At 43.8% G+C, this 16,980-nt stretch overlaps 1 protein-coding gene across 15 annotated transcripts in view; it reads right to left on the bottom strand.

Annotated features, from left to right (window-relative positions):
• Positions 1 to 630: 630 nt before the first annotated feature.
• MRO (maestro) overlaps positions 631 to 16,980 on the bottom strand; it is a 44,594-nt gene continuing 28,244 nt past the window's right edge. For 8 of the 15 annotated variants that reach the window (XM_015121985.3, XM_077975461.1, XM_077975462.1 and 5 more), the window contains 6 exons: positions 14,072 to 14,174; positions 11,580 to 11,726; positions 9,960 to 10,142; positions 6,265 to 6,420; positions 5,599 to 5,706; positions 631 to 2,939 (listed from right to left, as the gene is read on the bottom strand). In XM_015121985.3, the coding sequence (XP_014977471.3) occupies positions 2,805 to 2,939; positions 5,599 to 5,706; positions 6,265 to 6,420; positions 9,960 to 10,142; positions 11,580 to 11,726; positions 14,072 to 14,170 (828 nt within the window). In that variant the 5' untranslated portion in view covers positions 14,171 to 14,174 and the 3' untranslated portion in view covers positions 631 to 2,804. Of the gene's footprint in view, positions 4,932 to 5,598; positions 5,707 to 6,264; positions 6,421 to 9,959; positions 10,143 to 11,579; positions 11,727 to 12,112; positions 12,242 to 14,071; positions 14,175 to 16,980 lie in introns of those variants that run through there. The other 7 variants (XM_077975467.1, XM_077975468.1, XM_015121977.3 and 4 more) reach the window with 2 other exon arrangements.

Below are 16,980 nucleotides of genomic sequence, written 5' to 3'. Positions count from 1 at the left end.
TCAAATACCAATGGACCTGTCTGAAGACCTGGGCAGCTTCAAGAAGAGCAGAAATACTATCTGGAGAGTGTGTTAGGAGTGAGGAACAAAATAATTAACATTTCCTGAGCACCTTCTATGTACCGAGAGTGCTCAGTGTGACTTAATTGAATCTTTGCAGCCCAGCAATTCTATGCATTGGGTTATCGTCTCCATTTCACAGATCAGCACACTGAGGCTTGATGCGCTGATTTGCTCACACCTGGCTAAATGGTAGAGCCAGGCTGCATCCTCCTAGCAGCTCTGCTCTACCTCTGAAGAAAATGGCATTTGGAATCAGGCCAGGGAATGGCTGATAGAAACAAGGAACTGGAAAGTATTCCAGACAGTAGGAAATGAGGGAGCATCATGGGAAATTCTAGGTTGGTGTTTATTATAAGGAATCTTAGAAGTCTGGCTTGGGAGTCTGTGCTTAACTTGGTAAATAGTAGGTGTCTTTGCATATCAAATCATCTCTCCTCAGTAAATTAGGATGTGTTGGATTTATCTAGAACCCAGGGTTTTTCTGAAACCATTTAACATGTAAATAAAGGAACAAAAGATTTACTCTACTGTGGTCAGACAGAATTAATGTAAGTTCAGTAACATAAATAAAATGATAATCATAAGTCACTTTATTTGTCATCAAGTTATATTATTAACAGGTTATTGTCATCAACAGATTAAAACAAAATGTCTCAAAAGGACAAAGGCAAACACATACTACCGAGGGTAAACAATGACCATCCCAGGCTTTCCAAGCATGTATATCACTTACACTCATGGACTTTTTTTCATTTTAAAAGGGCACTTTTGCATGTGTTTTATAACTATAAAAGTAATATATGCTCATTGCAGCAAACTTAGAAAATGCAGAAACGCACAAGTATCTGTCTTCCATACAACACTAACTGCTACCTACCCTACATAGCTGTTGTTTCTCACTTTGCAAACACTCCAGTGCTTTTTTATAACGTGTAAAGCGTTCCCCCAATTAAGTAGTCTATTGACTGGAAGTTCACAGGCTTCTGCTCTCATTGATTAGCAGAATTGGTCACACCTGTTAGATTCCCAGCCACCTCCTTTGTCATTTTCTCTCCTCTTTCTCCACCACTTCCCTCTCCCCTTTAAGAAAGACCTATCTCAGCCTGATGCAGTGGCTCACGCCTGTAATTTCAGCACTTTGGGAAACCAAGGTGGGCAGATCACTTGAGGTCAGGAGTTCGAGACCAGCCTAGCCAACATAGTGAAACCTCATCTCTACTAAAAATACAAAAATTAGCTGGGCATGGTGGCAGGCACCTGCAATCCTAGCTACTCAGGAGCCTGAGACAGGAGAATCGCTTGAACCTGGGAGGTGGAGGTTGCAGTGAGCTGAGATCGTGCCATTGCACTCCAGCCTGGGTGACAGAGCGTGGCTCCATCTCAAAAATAAAAATAAAGAAAGAAAGACCCATCTCATGAGTGCCAGAGACACAGGGGACCAAGCATAGGTCTACCCTGAGCACTTAACATGGGGGGTGGGGCACTTGAACATTCCTTTTTTCTGTCTTTCATTCAACTGCTCAATAAGGTTCAAAATTAATATTCAAAATTAAGAAATGTCAAAACATTACCTTTGGGTTGGCATTCAAATAAACACGGGGAAGGGAAAACTTGAAATGCACAAGCATAAAAGTAACCTGTACATTGGTTATAAGGAATGAAATCGATGACTCTCACTTGTCAAAATGGGCTCCTCCCAGGAAGGAGTGACAGCTTCAGATGACTTTCTGACATTTTCCCCTTATCAACATTCATTTACAGAGTACTTTTGCAGTCACCAGGGAGATACAAATGATGTCCAAGATAGAGCCCTGCCTTCTTCCATAGTTTCAATCTTAACAGGAAAAAAAAAAAAAAAAAACCATAAAAAGACATAAAGGGAAACAAACAAAAAAAAAAAACCTTTCAGATAAGATATAAGTGGTATAATATCGCTAGAATGTTCTGGAAATTCAGAGCCTGGAGTTCTCCCTGACTGGGGGGATCAGGACTTTGACCTAGGCGTTGGAGTACAAATAAGATATACATGTGAAATGTGTGCGTGTGTGTGTGTGTGCATGTGAGTCCAGGTGGATGTGCACAGGTGAGGGGACTCAACACAGAAATAGCAGATTGAGCCAAGGTGAGGGGGTGTAGGAGACCAAGACATGTTGAAAGAAGAGAAAAGACCCAAACTTGGCTGAAGCAAAGAGAGTAACAGAAGAAAAGGAAGGTTGAAAGCCTGAAATGGCAGACTGAACGTTGGACTTTATTCCCTCTGCAATTTGGAATCATTTAGTCATTGAGCAAATGTTCCTTAATCACGTGGCCAGGCCCTGTGATAGGTATGGTGAGAAACAGAAAAAAACAAACAAAACAAACAAACAAAAACAACATGGTCCCTTGCTCTTGCCACCAAATTTCATGATAACATAAATTTCTGGAAATAGAACTTAAACTCAAAGAGGACTTATGAAGAGCAAAACAAAATTAGCCAAGATAACAGTTAATAATAAGGAATCTTCTTTGGTTACTTATTGCTGTGTGACAAATTATCCCAAAGTTTAATGACTTAAAACAACAATCATTTGATTCTTTGTTCATGCTTCTGCAATTGAGACGGGCTTGACAGAGACGCTTGTCTCTTTTCCATATGGTGTCAACTGGAGTAGCTTCAACGGCTAGGGTCTGGCTGGAAGGGACAACTTGTGTCATGTGTCTGGACTTCGGACTCTGCTGTGGGTTAGTGTCTCCATTCTCCTTCACATGGTGATCTCAGGCACTCTCCTTTGTTCCTGGTAGTTCAACTTCTTATGTGGCAGCTGGCTTCCCCCACAATTCAAACAAGGAAACTCCCAGGGTTCTAGGCCCAGCACAGTGCCATTTATCACAATCTCCTGATTAAAGCAAGTCACAAAGGCAGCCCAGATTCAAACAGAAGGGACTAAATAAGGACATGAGTATCAGGAGGCATGACTCATTGGGGGCCACCAAAATAAAAGGTTACTGTGGAATCTTAAAGTCAAATAATTCAACCACATCTTCCACAATTTTAACCAATACAGCAACGTTAACTGCATACGTTTTTCTACTGTATACCACATAACCCCACCCATCTCACCTTATCCCCACCTTTTTGAATGCCAGCCACATGCAGTCATTTCTCAGACCACTCACTGATCACTTAATGGAACTGCATCAAGTTTAAACCAACCTTGCAACAAAATTTCGAAGAGGCCAACATCCAGGGAGCAGGTGCTGGGAGGGGCAGGGGGCTTACCCCTCAGAACCACCCACACCCTCTTGAGCCTGTGTCCATCCTAAAATCTCTTGCTGTCATGTTCTTCAGATTCAAAACAGGAAGGAAGAAAATCCATTCCTGCCTGGCACTTGCCACTCCATCTGCCATCTCCCACATCCTCATCTCGCCTAGGCCTCTCCTCACCCCCACATCTGTGTCACACCACCCTGTCCCTGGGACCTACAGCAGAAAATTGAGTTCCTGGTTCTCAGAATGCTGTTTAAGATCCTGCTGTAGTTTTTATAATCTCTCGTGTTTTAAATTGTCTTGAACAAAACACTCTGGGTGTGGCCTGGATACTGAGTTCAGGGGTGGTACCAGAGTTTCTATAGAAGCTTGGGATGCAATCTGGTTGGAGGGAGGGTGAGCGGGACTAAGAGATTTTTCTTGTGATTTTTATGAGAGATGTGACTCCTCAGATAACTAGGATTGATCACCAAAATAATTGACATTAATAGCCAAAAAGTAATTAATAAAAACATACACTCAGCTCACATAAATTAACGAAAATGTATACTTAGTACATATAAAAGCAAAAGTTAACTGGGCTTAGTAGAGAAGCAGAAGCAGAGACGTTTGCGTTTGTTTTGTTTTTAATATTTCTAACCATCCATCAGTTATTCCACGGACAGGCAGGATGGCATGGTTATTGAGTATGGGCTCAAGAAATCAGACCATACGCATTTGAATTCCAGCTCCATTGTTCACTGAGTTATCTGGGGCAAGTTACCTAATTTCCCTGTGTCTTAGCTTTCTATCTATAAAATGAGAACAATAGTAGTACTTACTATCTCATAGGGTTGTCGCAAGTATTAAATAGAACTTACAAAAAGCACTTTGACCGCGTCCACTAAATTGTAAGCACTCAGTAAGTGTTACCTACTATTGTTATCCCTTAAGTTATCATGAGCGTGAGGATTTTCAACACATGCTTTATATATTTTTTTCTCTCTATTAATTCTTGTTTCGGATGATCTTGAAAGCAATGACTGTTTACACTTATGAGACGCTAAAGATACCCCTGCAAGCCACCTTCTTGGTATCTTGGCCAACTTTAAATAAATCTTGGCAAGAAAAGGTATCAATAGCAAATACACCAAAAACAAAAACAAAAACCAGAAAAAAAAAAAACAAAAACAAAAAACAAAAACCTTAAGGTAACAAGTATTGTCCTAAGCCTCAGAAATTGAGTATTAAAAATAAAAGCTAGGTGACAGAGATGAACCTAAGGAAGAAAAAGCTGAGAAATAAGCACTGAATCTACATACACTTGGAATGTTTTAAAGAAAGTGTGTACCTGCTCATCAAATTTGTATGGGGAAGAAATGAAATAAGTGAAAGCAGTCTAGAATTTTACTTTAGATATAATCATACAATTCCATGTATTATTTTTGCCTTTGATTGCTCTCCCAGCACCCTCTTTTCCATTACAATCCCAAGAGGCAAGGAGAAGAGGCATCCAGTGAGATAAAACAGGGGAACACGATGGCTCAGCAATGCCCTCACATAGAACCATTTCCCTGCTGCTCTGCGCTTACAGAATTTTATTTGCGTAGAAGAACTGCAGGATCTCTGGATGATAATGGCTCTGAAAGAAATTAGCAAAGGTACGTGTGAGGGCGGGATTCAGCAAACTTCCTTGACTATGTAACTAGTAGGCAGTGGTCAGTGCAGGGCACGTGGATAAGCAGGACAAGTGGAGGCATCACCTGTGTCCAGCTAGTGACCTGAACTGGAACTGCCAATATATCTCGTGCTTGATCCTCTAGGCGTTTTGTCATTTACGTTGTATGATGGGTCAGTTACAATCAAAACATAGTTGGCTTGGCTGGGCATGCTGGCTCACACCTGTAATTCCAGCACTTTGGGAGGCCGAGGCAGGCAGATCACTTAAGATCAGAAGTTCGAGACCAGCCTGGGCAACATGGTGAAATCCCATCTCTACTAAAAATACAAAAGTTAACCGGGTGTGGTGGCACACGCCTGTAATCTCAGCTACTCAGGAAGCTGAGGCACGAGAATCGCTTGAACCTGGAGGTGAAGGCTGCAGTGAGCCGAGATGGTGCCACTGTACTTGCTCTGGGTGACAGAGCAAGACTCTGTCCAGAAAAAAAAAAAAAAGAAAAAAAAAAAAACATAGTTGGCCTGAGTCATTTTATGGGGGGTATCTCTTTCTTGTGCTTGGCCACCTTCCGTGTCAATCACCAGGAGGGCAGGGACCGGAAGAGAATTCTCTGCTACCCTGGCTCACTCACCAGCTGCCGGTAGAGCTTAGTGTTCCTTTGATCTTCTTCGCTCTGGAAGCTGTATTCCTTCCTTAGTTTCAGATATGGAGAACAGGCTCGAAATGTTGTTTTGCAAGCCTGAGAAAAATAATGTTACTATTTTATTTATTAGAGCATTCTATAATCCCAAGCAAGGAAAAGTATCCCAGAGGTTGCACCCAATCTGTGGTCAGAGGGCCACTGAAAGTGTGAAAGTAACTTCCAGGTAGTTTCAACATTTGAATCTTAAAGGATGTATGCTTATAAGACGGCCATGTCTGTAATTTGGGGACTGGCAGGAAGGGCATAGCTTTATAGTTTAGCACAGCCCTTGTTATTATCTCATCAAAAATAGTACTGGATTCCGAAATTTAATTTCTCTCTCAGTAACTTAAAGAAGGCAAGTGGTTTGGTAGAAAGCTTTTCTAGCATTGACAGGTACTGGGCTTGGGCAGGTGGGGCAGATGGAAAATAACACTCTTGCTCAAAGAGAGATTACACACTGAAGAGGCACCTTGTCTAGGATACATACAGAAATGCTGCTAAGTATCTACAGCAGTGCTAGCAGGAACCCCAGGGTCTGGCGTCTCAACTCGCAACTCCCTTTATGAATAGCATGGAGATGTCACTCTGTTGGTTGCAGAGTCAAGGTCTTACCTTGGCAACCTGGGGGTTTCTGTCCTGTAAATGGATCAGGAGGGAATCTCGTGTCTGCTTAACCTGACCGGTGAAAAATTTTTTCCATTTCCTCCCGGCAAAGGCAGCCAATTGCCCAAACAAAACAAAGGCCGAGTATCTCAGACTGTCGTTCTCCTGTGGTCCCCGTCGACAAAACAATAAGAAAGCCAGATCATTACCAAAAGGCAATTGCATCTGAACACATCACAGCCGTCAATCAGAACACATCACAGCCGTCAATCTTGGCTGTACATTACAGGGTGGGCGGTGAGATCTGGTCTAAACCACTTAGCTGGGTGGGTGGGGGTGGCTTGAAGAGGGCCCAAAGGCTTCAGTGAACCTCTTCTCCAGCAGATGAGAGGACTAGCCTGGGAAATCACTAGTGCTACTCCCACCTTCCCAGATTTTTTGTTCATTATTTCGTGTTTTGGAGATAGAATACATTTGTAAAGTTCCCAAAATTCAAAATAACCAAAAAGCTTTATAGAACAAGTAGATCTACTTCCTACTCCTCTCCATCGGCCACCAAATTTTCCTCCCCACAAGCTAATAAAGTTATGTTTTGTGTGTATCTCTCCCGAAAATAAAGAAGAAAGGTGTGTATCGTGTGATCCTTTCCCTCTTTTCTACGTCAATGGAAGCACATGCCACTGTTGTTATGCACCTTGAGTGTTCATCAGTCTGAGAGCTCTTTCTACGTCAATACACAAAGGAGTTTTCATTTTTCTTTTTCTTTTCTTCTTTCTCTTTTTCTTTTCTGCACCAAAATTCATTCAACCAGTTCCCTGTTTATTACTCCAGCATTTTTGCCAAGTCTCTTCTCTTTGCTTTTGGTCTGAGTTTCTCCTATCTGCAGTGGATATAATAATCATGTTTCTTCCCCCAACACCCTCCCACCTCTCCCTGATTCCAGTCTGATTGGTGGGTTTGTCCCTGAGTGCATTTCAGTGGACTCCACCCTCTCTTTCTTTCCAAGGTGAGCTGTTTGGTCCAAGTATTACCTTTCCAGGTGAGGAGAACAAGGCCCAAGGCACTTAAGGAACTTGACCAAAATCACACTGTCAGGTAACAGAGCCAGTATAGTAACCCAAACACCTGACTCCTGGTGCACGGGTTTTGTAGTCTAAGTCCTCCTCCAGGTAAACCAGAGGGAGGAGGGCTGGGGTGGGCCTTCACAGAGGGGGAGGAGCACCAAGAACTGGGGGTCACAGAGACCCAGCAAGACTGAGGACCACTAATGGTATCGTGAAGTATATTTTAAAAGTTTAGCACATGATGCATACCGAAATTGCCTTAGGATTGCATTTTATTTTATTTTTTTTAGACATAGCATCTTGCTACATTACCCAGGCTGGCCTCCAACTCCTGGGCTCAAGTGACCCTCCTGCCTCAGCCTCCTGAGTAGCTGGGATTACAGGCACACACCACCATGCCTGGCTTAGGGTTGTATTATCTTCACTGCTCTATCAGTAAGGGTGTGTGTGTGCGTGTGTGTGTGTGTGTGCGTGTGTGTTTAACTAACTTTAATGGAGAATGTACCCATCCAAAGCCATACCCTAACGCTATAAGATGTATAGACATGTAAAACAGATGCCCGTCCTCCTAGGGACGGGCCTCAGATAGTGAAGAGTGCTATCTGTAATCGAGATATAAACTGTCAGCAAACAGCTCTGCATAAGAATTTCTGTGTTTCTACGTGGCCAGGGATTTCTGCTCAAAAATTCCAGGCAACCAGGGTTTTTAAAAACGGTTGAAGGCCAGGCACATGTCTCATGCCTGAAATCCCAGCCCTTTGGGAGGCTGAGACAGGAGAATTGCTTAAGCCCAGTTAGAGACCAGCCTGGGCAACATAGTGAGACCTCATCTCTACAAAAACTACAAAAATTAGCCAGGCACAGTGGCATGCACTTGTGGTCCCAGCCATTCAGGAGGCTGAGGTGGGAGGATCGCTTGAGCCTGGGAGGTTGAGGCTGCAGTGAGCTGTGTTCCTAGGCCACTGCACTCCAGCCTGGGCAATAGAGCGAGATCCTGTCTCAAAAAAAAAAAAAGTGGTTGAACGACAAACACATTCTGGAAGTTCAGATGGCACCTCCAAGAGATTTAGAGCCATTTCCCCAGAGACATCTGCTTACACTCCAGTGTGGTAAGTAGGGACCTTTCCTCGCTCCCTCCCCAGAGAGGACTGGCTTACATTCAAGAGCAAAAATCCCGCTGTGTCTCTGGAGCAGGTGGGACACAGGTGCCCAGCTCCTATATGAGCTCCAAGTTACATAAGGTCAAGGCCTCTTCTCCCCTCCTGTGCTGCTGACACATCTGGCTCTCGCCATGTGGCTCCAGAGAGAATTAGGGCTTGGGGACATGCCGCAAATCTCTCTGGGAGTAAATATAAGGTCTGTTCGCTGTTCTGTAGGTCTTGTCTTTCAGGGACAGAATAACTGGCAGGCTAACTTGTTAGCTTGCAGTCAGGGTCTCTGACACTTCTCAGTTTCGGACTGAACAATGTGCCGGTGCACTTTTTGCTTAGCCTGACTTGTCATCTGAGAGTTAAGAGTGCAGCCCTATAGTCAGAGGAGCTGGTGACATGGCTACTTCCTGGCTCTGTGAACTTGGGCAAGTTCTAACCTTTCTGTGCCTTGGTTTCCTTGTCTATAAAGTGAAGATAATTTCAGTGCCCATCTCACAGGGTTATTGTGAAGATTATATGAGATGATTCATGTAAACTGCCTAGCACTGTGCCTGGCACACAGTGAGGGCTCACTAAATGCTAATCATTGCTATTGCCACATTTATAAGAGAGCATTGACTACATGTTAGTCAATCAGTGTACATCATCATCAGTGTACATATACCCACTTCTCTGTTAAGATGAATAGTCGCCAGGCGCAGTGGCTCACACCTGTTATCCCACCACTTTGGGAGGCCGAGGCAGGTGGGTCCCTAGAGCCCAGGAGTTTGAGACTAGCCTGGGCAATATAGTGAAAACCCATCTTTACCAAAAATACAAAAATTAGACAGGCGTGGTGGCATGTGCCTATAGTCCCAGTTACTTGGGAGGCTAAGGTGGGAGGATCACTTGACCCCAAAAGGCGGAGGTTGCAGTGAGCCGAGATCACGCCATGGCACTCCAGCATGGGCGACAGAGTGAGACCCTGTCTCAAACAAACAAAAAAACCCTTGAGGGGTAGAGATAAAATTCTATGCATCTTTATATGTCCTCCCAACCCTAGCACAGCACTAGTCTCTCAACAAGATGTGTTAATAAATAAGTGAATAATAGAGACCTTGTTCCCACAGCAACAAACCATCCACAGCTCACATGTCTTTTTTTTTTTCGAGATGGAATCTCGCTCTATTGCCAGGCCGCAGTGCAGTGGTGCGATCTCGGCTCACTGCAACCTCTGCCTCCCAAGTTCAAGTGATGCTCCTGCCTCAGCCTCCTGAGTAGCTGGGACTACAGGCGTGTACCACCAGGCCCAGCTAGTTGTTTGTATTTTAGCAAAGACAGGGTTTCGCCATGTTGGCCAGGGTGGTCTCTGTCTCCTGACCTCGCGATCCACCCACCTTGGCCTCCAAAGTGTTGGGATTACAGGCATGAGCCACCACGCCCGGCCCCACAGTCACATTTCTAATCCCACTTTGATTTCAATAAAGCAGAATTTTTCTAATTTACTTACATCATCTAATAAAGTCCTGGTCTGAAGTGTGATGTCTATGAAGAAGGAACCCAAACCTTTCCCCTGGATCTTGCCCAGAACGACGGTCAGAGTCTTCATACTCTCATGGATGACTTCCAAACTCACAGGGTCATACAATCCGTACACCAGCAGGTCGAGGACAATTTTCTTATGCTTTCTCACCTGTTACCAATGTTTGAAAGCATTAATAGCACAGGAATTGCTCCCTATGGGTTGAAAAGCAACCCCACATCTAGGCTACTAATAACCTAGGACTTGAATTAAGAGACCAAGGCTTTTTTTCAAGATCTGCACAACTCTCATTAAAATAGAAAAGCTCCATTAACCCAACCCAAGATCCCAACTCAGCCTAGGAAGGAAAACAGAAAGAGTGATCTGGAGTGTGGCATGTGAGTGGGTGAAGCTGGGTAGGGCTCTTCAAATAGGGCGGCAGACCTGGGTGATCTCAGGGCCTGGGGAGAACTAGGTACCTGTATAGTGGGGAGGAGACAAAATGAGCACTGAAGTTGGCAGATGGTAAAGGGGGAGGTGGAAAAAACATCTTTTATGAAACAAACATACATTACTAGAAAAAAATCACTTAAATTTATCAGGAAGGGTAACAGCTGTGAGTTTATCTTTCCTGCAGCTCTGTCTCCCACAACTGATATTGCTGAGGTGACATGAGCCTAAGATGACCCTGAATGAGTGACACCTTGAATGAGTCTCCTCCGCTTGAGTGCAGAAGGAACCTGTGACTCGCTTCCAGACTACAGACATGACTTTATATTGCATAAGACTCTTTTTTTTTTTTCTTTTTTGAAGTGGAGTCTCGCTCTGTTGCTCAGGCTGGAGTGCCTGATGTGATCTCTGCTCATACCTCAGCCTCCCGAGTAGCTGAGATTGCAGGCATGCCTGGCTAATTTTTTGTATTTTTACAAAAATACAAAAGAGATGGGGTTTCATCATGTTGGCCAGGCTGGTCTTGAACTCCTGACCTCAAGTGGTCCGCCCGCCTTGGCCTCTCAAAGTGCTGGGACTGCAGGCGTGAGGCACCGCAGCCCAGCCCATAACACTCTATCTTAGCAGACAGGAGGAGGCAACACCCTCCTGCTGGCCTGGAGGAAGCGAGTACACATCTACACATCTACAAACATCTAGTACACATCTACAAACAAAGATCTAGTACACATCTACGAACATCTCATTTGGTCTACATAATGCTGTGAGAGAATGGCTTCTAGGCATTGAAAGTGGCCCCCAGCATACAACAGTCAAAAAAACAGAAACCTCTGTCCCGCAACAGGAAGTAACTGAATTCTGCCAACAACTATGTAAGCGAACCCTGAGCTTCAGGAAGGAATGCAGTCTGGCAGACACTTGATTGCAGCCTGGTGAGATCCTGAGCAGAGGACCCAGCTGAGCTACACCTGGACTCCTGACCAGCGAAAACTGAGATAATCAACATGTGTTGCTGTAAGCTGCTAAGTGTGTGCAGTGATTTGTTCCAGGGTGATAGATAACTAATACCTCAGAGACCATACTCCAGCCCTGGAGTCTCCACACCAAGAGGGTTGGAGAGGCTTGGGGGGCTGGCTGAGCCCCACTCTCCTTCCCTACCTTGTCAGGGGCTTCACGGGCCATGGTTCCCAGGCCTCTCATTGCCGTGTGACGCTTGTTAGCATTGGGGTCCCGAGCTCTTTCTGCCAAGATGAAAAGCACATTCTTCAGGGGCTCCCGCTTCTGGAACCTCAGTTTCCAAGAGACCTGGGTGATGGGTCAAAAATGTATTAATTTGGGAGTGTTCAGAGTCATACCCAATCCCAACCCCAATCCCTCCCTCTAAAGAAAATCCCGCGATTGCCTGCTCAATTTTACCCCTTCATTCTCCTACTAAAAATGCCTGAGTTTTGTTGGAAATGTACTCATTTGGTCTACATAATGAATAAATTGATGGAGAAAGAGGGCAATAAAGATAATGCAGGCTGGTGGTAAGGTAGGTTTAGGAGATTACGGGGATCGGCTCTAGAGCAGCTATGGGCGTGACAGAAGTTGAAAGAAAGAAAGACTTGATCAGTGTTGATGTGACCTGGGAATAGGGATCCGTTTCACAGGGAAAGGAGTGCCATTACTCCTCAAAGAGCTCCCTTTACCCCTTCTTTTCCAGCTCTTTCCCATTTTTCTGCTCTCCTTTGTAGCCAAATGCCTTGAAAGACTTCTATACTTGTTTTCTCCCATTTGTCTCCTCCCATTGCCTCTTGAACCCTCTGCAATCAGGCTAATGTCCCCTCACCCCTACCCTGCCATATGGCTAATTCCAAGGGTCAGGTCTCAGTAGTCACGTTACTCAAACTCTCAATAGCACTTGACATAATTAGCAAAGCATATCTGCAAACATCTAGTACACATCTACAGACATTTCAGGACTGACCTAGTACACATCTACAGACATTTCAGGACTGATGTAGTACACATCTACAAACATTTCAGGACTGACCTAGTACACATCTACAAACATTTCAGGACTGATCTAGTACACATCTACAAACATTTCAGGACTGATCTAGTACACATCTGCAAACATTTCAGGACTGATGTAGTACACATCTACAAACATTTCAGGACTGATCTAGTACACATCTGTGAACATTTCAGGACTGACCTAGTACACATCTACAGACATTTCAGGACTGACGTAGTACACATCTACAGACATTTCAGGACTGATCTAGTACACATCTGCGAACATTTCAGGACTGATCTAGTACACATCTGCGAACATTTCAGGACTGATCTAGTACACATCTGCAAACATTTCAGGGCACTTAAAGGATGTCCCAACTCCAGAATGCATGCATCTGAACATGCAATTAAGAGCAGGAAGAGAAATTCATGAATAATGCAAATTGGGGAACACTGTGTGTCTGATGCAGAAACCTGTACTTTAAGAACTAAACTCTATCACTCCTGTAATCCCAGCACTTTGGGAGGCCAAGGAAGGCGGATCGCCTGAGGTCAGGAGTTCGAGACTAGCCTGGCCAACAAGGCAAAACCCTGAAACCCCATCTCTATAAAAATACAAAAAGTTAGCTGGGCGTGGTGGCAGATGCCTGTAATTCCAGCTACTTGGAAGGCTGAGGCAGGGGGAATTGCTTGAACCTGGGAGGCAGAAGTTGCAGTGAGCTGAGATCACACCATTGCACTCCAGCCTGGACAACAGAGCAAGACTCCGTCTCAAAAACAAACAAACAAACAAAAACACTGAACTCGAAGTAATTGCAGGGCCAGGGATGGGGCAAGAGATAGGCTAGTCTCTGAGCCTTTGTAGTAAGCCTGTGAGCTCTCATGCAGGAAGACCCTGGTGTGCAGCAGGACCCAAAACACAGCAACAGGTACTAGAGTCAGAATCAAGATGTTGAAAGATCCGGACAAGATCAGAGAAGACAAAAGCCACCTCCCCACCATCCTTAGAGAGGGGCCTAGAGCGGGAGACTGGCTTGAGATTCAGCTATCTCAGTAGTGCTATGGATGAGATTTGGTGATTTCCAAGCTTCATTAGTATTCTTGGATTTTCATTACAGCTCATTCCTTTTTTATCTAACTTTTTTTTTTTTTTTTTTTTTTAAAGACAGTGTCTCACTCTGTTGCCCAGGCTGCAGTGCAGTGGCACAATCTCAACTCACTGCAACCCCTACCTCCCGGGCTCAAGCGATCCTCCCAGCTCAGCCCTGAGTAGCTGGGACTACAGGGGCATGCCACCATGCCCAGCTAATTTTTGTATTTTTGGTAGAGACAGGGTTTTGTCATGTTGCCCAGGCTGGTTTAGAACTCCTGAGCTCAAGTGATCCACCTGCCTCGGCTTCCCAAAGTGCTGGGATTACAGGCATGAGCCACCACACCATATTTGTATTATTGAGTTAGCAGCAAGTTATTCTCAACTAATCTTCTTGTCATCCTGTAAACATCCTATCCATGTTAAAAGAACTGTCATCAAAGTTTTTTCAGAAGGAACTTCAGGGGAGCAGGACTAACTAACCGCAGACCAAGCAAACATACATCTTACAAAACAGCTGCTGGGAGGAGAAATGTGTCCATAATATTTTGTGTCAGACCTTGGAAAAGAAAGATATCAGTGATGTCCTTTTCTGCTTGGGCTGGGAAGTAGGGATGGAAAGGGGCTGGCCCAGGATTCTCCTCTGTCTTTGGTCCATGGAACTAAAAAAAAAAAAAAAAAAAAAAAAAAATCACATGAACCACAGACACTCAACATCAACAAACATTGTTGTAGAATGCATTGTGCTGGGGTAAGAACATAAGGAGGCAGCAATCCTGAGGCCTGTCTTTAGGAACCTTCCACCGTGGTGAGGAGATAGAACAGTCACATAGATAAATAGCAACCCAAGGCAGCCCAGGAGGAATAGTAGCTTGGGGGTCAAGGGAGATCTGCCCTCTGGTTCCCCACTCCATTCTGCAGATTTCTTTTATCACTATCACCAAAGAAGTAAAATGCAGATCCCCAGGCTCTGCCCACAGAGTTCTCATGAATTGAAATACAGAGTAGCCTCAAATTTTGTGTTTTTAAAAGTTCTCCAAGAATGTAAATTGGTACCTCTTTTTAGAGAGGATTCGGCACTATCTCTTACCACTTTAAAGCACACATAATTGGCAATTCTTTAATCCTATAGAAATTAGCACATCATATGCTCAAAGATATACACAAAGGATAGCCACCATAGCGCCATAATAAACAACATGGTGTTCTTTAATGGTTTGGGCAGGGGAAGGGGGTGCGGGGCAGGGGTTTGAGACAGGGTTTTACTCTGTCTCCCAGGCTGGAGTGCAGTGGCAGGAACACCGCTCACTGCAGCTTCCACCTCCCAGGCTCAAGCAATCCCCCTGCCTCAGCCTTTGAGTGGCTGGGGCCACAGGTGCATGCCACCACACCCAATTAATTTTTTTTTTTTTTTTACGTTGTCCAGTCTTGTCTCAAACTTCTGGGCTCATGCAATCCTTCTGCCTCAGTCTCCCAAAGTGTTGGGATTATAGGCTTGAGCCACTGTGCCCAGCCAATGGTTTGAACATAAATAAATTACATATATTATAACTATACAACTTTACAAAAACTGCTATGCAGTCACTAAGAAGAATATTGGGTAGGTCAACATGTGCTAAAATAATCTCCATGATAAAATTTTGAGTGAAAAGTGCAAATCCATGTGTACAGTATTTTATCAGTTGAGTAAAATCAAAATGAGGGCAGGAAATACATATGTACATATATGCTTGCATATGCATAGAAGGAGGAAAAATACCCAAGAAACATTAAGAGAGATGACTTCTGGGCTGGAAATCCGAGGAATTGAAATTGGAGGGAAACTTACTTTTTTCACCCTTTTTTGTATATGTACAGCTTGTAATTTTACCATCTGCATGTATTATTGAAAGAGTATAATATACATAAGCATAGCTTACCAAGTGATTCTGATCCACAGCCTGACTTGGGGCCAACTAGTACAAACCAGCACTTCTCAAACTTTAATATGCACTAAAATAATTTGAAGATCTTGTTCAGTGTGTCTGCAGCAGGAACTCGAATTTCTGCCTTTCTTCCAAGCTCCCAGAGGATGCCAAGCAGGTACTATGCTTTGAGTGGCAAGGGCATAAAGTTAAGAGCATTGGAGCCGAGAGAGGACCATGGGCTGGAACAGCTGGTGGAGACTTCCCAAAGCACACTGGTGAGCTTGGAAGCAGAGGCAGAGCATATATGACACTTTGGGATTCAACGGGATCCCATGCAGTATCATGGTGATGGTAGCAGTAACGATTAAAATAGTAGGAGAGAGGTAGAACATAGGCTACAGGGGCTAGTTAAAGGCCAGCTGTGGAAGACTCTGACTTCTAAAGAGCTTGATTTCAAATGTACTTTGTAGATATGAGTACCCTGATGATTTTCTTTTAATTTAGGTGAAATCCATGTAACATACAATTAGCCATTTAAACAATGTTCTGCAACCACCACCTCTGTCTAATACCAAAACTTTTTCATCACCCCAAAAGAAAACCCTGCACCCATTAGGCATTCATTCCCTATCCCATCCTCCTCCAGCCCTGGGCAATGTTAATCTGCCTTCTGTCTCAATGGATTTACCTATTCTGAATATTTCACATATATGGAATCATACATTATTGTGATCATCTATAACTGGCTTCTTTTTCTTAGTATATTGTTTTTGAGGTTCATCCATGTTGTAGTATGTATCAATATTTTGTTCTTTTTTATGGCCGAATAATATTCCATTGCATGGTTATACCACAATTTGTTTATCCATTCACCTGTTGATAGGCACTTGGGCTGTTTCCCTGTTTTGGCTATTTTGAATAATGCTACTATGAATATCTGTGCACAACTATCTGTTTGGGTATCTGCTTTCAGTTATTTGGGGTATATACTTAGGAGTAGAATTTCTGAGTCATATGGTAATTCTTTTTCTTTTCTTTTTTTTCTCTTTTTGAGACAGAGTCTTACTCTGTCTACTAGGCTGGAGTGCAGTGGCTCACTGCAACCTCTGCCTCCTGGGTTCAAGGGATTCTCTTGCCTCAGCCTCCCTAGTTGCTGGGATTACAGGCACACGCCACCATGCCTGGCTAATTTTTGTATTTTTAGTAGACACAGGGCTTTGCCATGTTGGCCAGGCTTGTATGGAACTCCTGACCTCAAGTGATCCCCTACCTCAGCCTCCCAAAGTGTCAGGATTACAGGCGTGAGTCACCGAGCCCAGCCATCCTATGGTAATTCTATGTTTAACTTTTTGAAGAACCACCAAACTGTTGGTTACATCATTTTACATTCCCACCAGCAATGTATGAGGGTTCCAATTTCTCCACATCCTTACCAACTTTTATTTTCCATTATTATTGTTATTTATTATTAGATCCATCTTAGTAGGTATGAAGTGGTCTGTCCTTTGTGGTTTTTATTTGCATTCCCCTAATGACTAATGAGGCTAAGCATCTTTTTGTG

The sequence above is a fragment of the Macaca mulatta genome, chromosome 18 (genome assembly GCF_049350105.2).
Source record: "Macaca mulatta isolate MMU2019108-1 chromosome 18, T2T-MMU8v2.0, whole genome shotgun sequence".
Classification (NCBI taxonomy): Eukaryota; Metazoa; Chordata; class Mammalia; order Primates; family Cercopithecidae; genus Macaca; species Macaca mulatta.
This window is presented reverse-complemented; position numbering and strand designations above follow the sequence as displayed.